This window comes from Neolamprologus brichardi, chromosome 8 (genome assembly GCF_056152115.1).
Source record: "Neolamprologus brichardi isolate AB-2024 chromosome 8, ASM5615211v1, whole genome shotgun sequence".
Lineage (NCBI taxonomy): Eukaryota > Metazoa > Chordata > Actinopteri > Cichliformes > Cichlidae > Neolamprologus > Neolamprologus brichardi.
This window is the reverse complement of record NC_142111.1, coordinates 4,796,748-4,801,100: the sequence shown is the minus strand read 5'-3', so window position 1 is coordinate 4,801,100 and position 4,353 is coordinate 4,796,748. Positions and strand designations below refer to the sequence as shown.

General features: G+C 42.8%; 1 protein-coding gene across 1 annotated transcript; it reads right to left on the bottom strand.

Moving 5' to 3' along the window:
• Positions 1 to 2,675: 2,675 nt before the first annotated feature.
• Positions 2,676 to 4,353, bottom strand: rasd1 (RAS, dexamethasone-induced 1). The gene is made up of 2 exons (XM_006796985.3): positions 3,999 to 4,353; positions 2,676 to 3,744 (listed from the first exon to the last, which is right to left on the bottom strand). The coding sequence occupies exons 1-2, from the start codon at positions 4,267 to 4,269 to the stop codon at positions 3,215 to 3,217; spliced, it is 801 nt and encodes a 266-aa protein (XP_006797048.2). The 5' UTR covers positions 4,270 to 4,353; the 3' UTR covers positions 2,676 to 3,214.

Sequence of the window (4,353 nt, the reverse complement as noted above, 5' to 3'; positions counted from 1 at the left end):
TGTGTCAACACTTGGAAGTAAAGCCAAAATATGGCAGAAACATGCAGGACTGAAATCTTCTACTGGGGAGACCTGCTGCCTGGCCCAAATGTGAGCACATACCTTGAACTTCGTAAAGTCCAACTGCCGCAGTCTTCGCTGTACTTTTATGTTGCTCACTGAGCACTCATCACTGGTTTTTATAGATAAAGAAAAATAACAATCGGCTTATTAGCTAGCATAAATATCTAATTAGCTAGCTACACATCAGCTAGCTGCTTTTAGCTGATGTGTAGCTATGCCATTGATTAGTTGTGTTCATAGACATATTAAAAAGACATGGACACAGTTAACATTGTCAGCAGTTGGTGAAGTTCTGTTTAAAACCTTGAGAAGTCGTTTTAAAAGTCGTGATCTTGGAGCTTTGAAAATCTATGTGATTATGAGGGGTTAGTCTGACCGAGAAACATAATGCACATCGGCTAACAGCTTGTCAACCAGCCAATCTGGATAATCCTCCTTTCTGATTCTTAGAAAGACTAATAGTTTTAACACCAGACTTACTGGTTTTCTTCCTACGATCAGGGCTTTAAATAGACTTTTTTTTGCCAAAAAAGATTGGAGGTTTAACTTTTCACCCCCGGAAGCTACATCCATCTGTTATACTTTCTATGGATGTGTTCCTAGCTTAACAGCTATTATGTTAGCATTGACTTTATAGTGTGTCGAGCTTCATAAAAACAAAACTTTAAAAAAGGATGCTTTTCACTAACAAACATGTCACTTTGTTGTTTGACCAACAACAATTGACACATTCAAATAAGTTAAAACAATATTTTAAATAATTACAGAGGCACAAAGATACTTAAAACTATACTTAAACAAAGTTAGTGGAAAAACAGAGAAATATAACTTCAAAAAACGTACTTAGATACTTGGAAACCGGAGGAGAAGGGGTTTATCACCTATGTTGAAACCAGCTGATCATTTGCTGTTACCCCTGGGGAGCTGTTCAGTAATTCATTTTTATGAACAATTTATGATTTTTTTTATGCTTTGGAGCATCACTTCTTATGCTTTCTTGATGCACAAGAAAGCATCACTTTCTTGTGCATTGCATTATGGAACAGCACAAATAGATGTGAACACAGACTGCTGGTAGCCAATTGTCTGAGGCCAACCGACCATCAGGGGTGCTAGAGACTAGATGAGTGTCTGAGCATAAATGCACTCATCACGAAGACATGTAGCGTCCTGATTTGATAGAGAGTAATTACTGATGAAATGGAGCAAAGATGCTTGAGACTAAATACCTGCTCTCAGCATGATAAGAAACACCAAACCACTCTTTATTCACTGGAATGTCTGCAATACCTGAGAGTCTGTCATTAAAATACTTCCAGCTAACAGCATTTGTAGAGACATTCTGAGATGAAAAAAGAAAGAAACAGAATTCCAGCGCACTTCCTCGTTGTGCAGCTGCTGCTGGCCCGTGTGGCACATTCTGTCCTTATTTACAATGTGTCACTGGCCTTCCTCCCCGTTCTGATGCTGGTGCGCGTGTTGACGCCTTTGGCATATGTGATGGTGCTTGTTGATAATAATGAAAAATGTGTGTTCACGGGGAGTTGCTGTGTGTAAACGTACATTGTGATCTTAGGTTTTTTTCACTCGAGCGTCACACCAGGCCAATTAGTGTTGCCGTCGTCTTATCAGTGTGGAGATAATAAGATCATTAGCCTGCTGATCTTCACAATGAATGCAGTTGGGAGCACATGGTGTAACTGAACAGTTAGAGGGCAGTGTTATAGTACAGCCCTCTGACCCTGGCCTTTGAGAGACTTTTCCTCTCTCTCAGGTTAACGCAAGATGTTCTCTGTCTCTTTGCCAAGATACAGTATGCAGAATTATTGCTGATAGCACTTAAGACATCACACACAGAGAATGTACCGAACATTGAGTCTCTGCCTTGTCTCGGGGGGAGAAGGCTGGAACTTCTAAATGCAGGTGGCAAGGTAGAAAAACATAAGAACAAATTATTACTGTTTTTGTCCTGAATTTTACTATTACGTTTTTAAAATGTTCCAGAGCACTCAAGGACAGAAGAATCTGGACATTAAAGGGACATGATTTGCATATTTGTATCACAAGCATCCACCGTGTGATGCAAAACAGCTCACTAAAATGCTTTTGAAGCATGTTTTTAATAGTATTTACAATTCCTGGATAGACCTCAAATTATTTTGCAGGTGGGGTAGAGTGATTTTCACATTTTAGATTGCCTTAATTTGGTCTGTTTCAGTCTTCCTGCAGTTAGTGAGGTACTAACACATATGACTTGTCCCCAGTGAGAGCAGTTTAAATAAACATGAAAGCATTGATTTTCTCTGGGTAATAAAGCCTGTTTTTCTGCACTATATTGTCTTTATTTGATTGGAATTAGGGGCACAAGTAACAGATCCTGCTCGGTTCTGCAGGATAAGTGCAAAATGTAGATATTTGCATCAGTTATACTGAAGCGTCCCAGTCCCAGAGAGCATGACATCTCAGAATGACAAGACCAAATGGGAGATGTGAAGGATATTATTTTGGGCTGTGCTTTTTATCCCCCTTCCTTGTTTGAATGCATCTATTTATAAGGTGCCTACAGAAATGTTAACATTATAAAATAGAAGAAACAGAGATAAATATTTGTGTTGATTAGTTTTTTATTACATTTTATATTTTTTACTGCAAAAGAGAAAATTGACAGTGACAATAAATATACATTCACAATAAAAAATACTCTAGATTGCAACGAAACATTCAAGTGTACTTAGCCTTTAGAAAATCTAGAAGATGTAAACATGACCTCCCCGAAACACTGCACCTCCTCACCCAAAGAGTCTCTCTCTCTCTTTCTCCCGTCTGTAAAGGTATAACGTCAACAAAACACATTTACGCATCTATGCGCGAGTCTCACAAAGTATGAAGCCACGTCACACATCGGGCTCTGGTTGACGGAGCAAGCTAACATTCTCGAATGTCTGGTGGGAAACCTTTTTTTCTTTTTTTGGTAGTTTTAGCGGACTCGTGTCCAGTCTGTGTCCTTTATAAACGGAGCTTCACCGGAGCGCGCGGCGGCCTCGGCGTCTCCAAACCTCCGGTGTCAGTTTGAGCGCTGCCGGCTGCTCTGACAAAGGCCGGGCTCTTCTCCCTTCAAACGTGTCATTAGAGTCTGAGCTTCAGCGTCCGCTTAACTGATCACGCACCTCTCTTTGTCTTTGCCGTGGCCGCCTCCGATGGCCTTTTCTTTAATGTACATGAGGTCGCTGTGCACGCTGGGTCTCCGGGCGCACGGGGTCACCACGCCGTACGCTTCCCCGATGTCCTTCAGCTTCTTGTTTTTCAGCGACTTTCTGTGCAGCATGTCACAGTACTGCACCGACACTTTCCTGTGAAGGTCGGGGCTCATTTCGTGAGGTAGTTTGGCCAGGGTAAACAGAGTCTGAAACATCTTATCCACGTTCTCGTTGCGCTTTGCGGAGATCTCGAAGTACGCGCACTTCTCGTCCCCGGCCACCAGCTGCTCGATTTCCTCCTGCTGAACCTCCCGGTGAAACTCTCTGTCACCCTTGTTCCCGCAGATCACGAGAGGGACGTCGATGTTCTCTTTGATCTTGTTTTTCAGGCACATTTTGGTCTCGTAGATCTGCCGCTTGAGCCGCTGCACCTCCTGGAAGGAGTCTCGGTTGTCCAAGCTGAAGACGAGGAGGAACACGTCACCTGAAAGCAGAGAATATTATTTTGTTTAACCGCCTTTGCTTTTGTTTAACGTGTTTTCATTTTCTCCCTGTGTGTATGCACAGTTACAATAAAGCACAGGATGCTCTGCTGCACCCTGCAGCCACGCGCTAAAGCGCTCGAAGTGCGCTCTGACCGAGTGCGTGCAGCATTTAGAAAGCCCGCATTTGCTTTCTGAGTTTACATAAGGATTGTCTGGTATAAAAAAGGAGACTGATAGGAATGTGGATAAGTACCTGTCAGTATTGAAAGCCTCCTCATAGCAGGGAAAGGATGGTTTCCGGACGTATCCAGTATGTCCAGCTGGTAAACGTCCCCCTTGATGCTGTACACTTTCCTGTGAAAGTCCTCGATAGTCGGCGTGTACTGCTCGTCGAATCTCCCGTTCAGGAATCGGGATACGATTGCACTTTTGCCAACTTTGGTGGATCCCAGAATCACCATCCTGTAGCAGTTCTTTGCTGGGATGTCAAAATCGCTTTCGGAGGGCGACATTTTTTTGATCATGTTTAAACCCGGGGCTGGATGTGCACCGTTCGTCTGTGCGTAAAAGACAGGTGAGCAGCTTTCTGTGTGTCTCGGTGCTCTCAC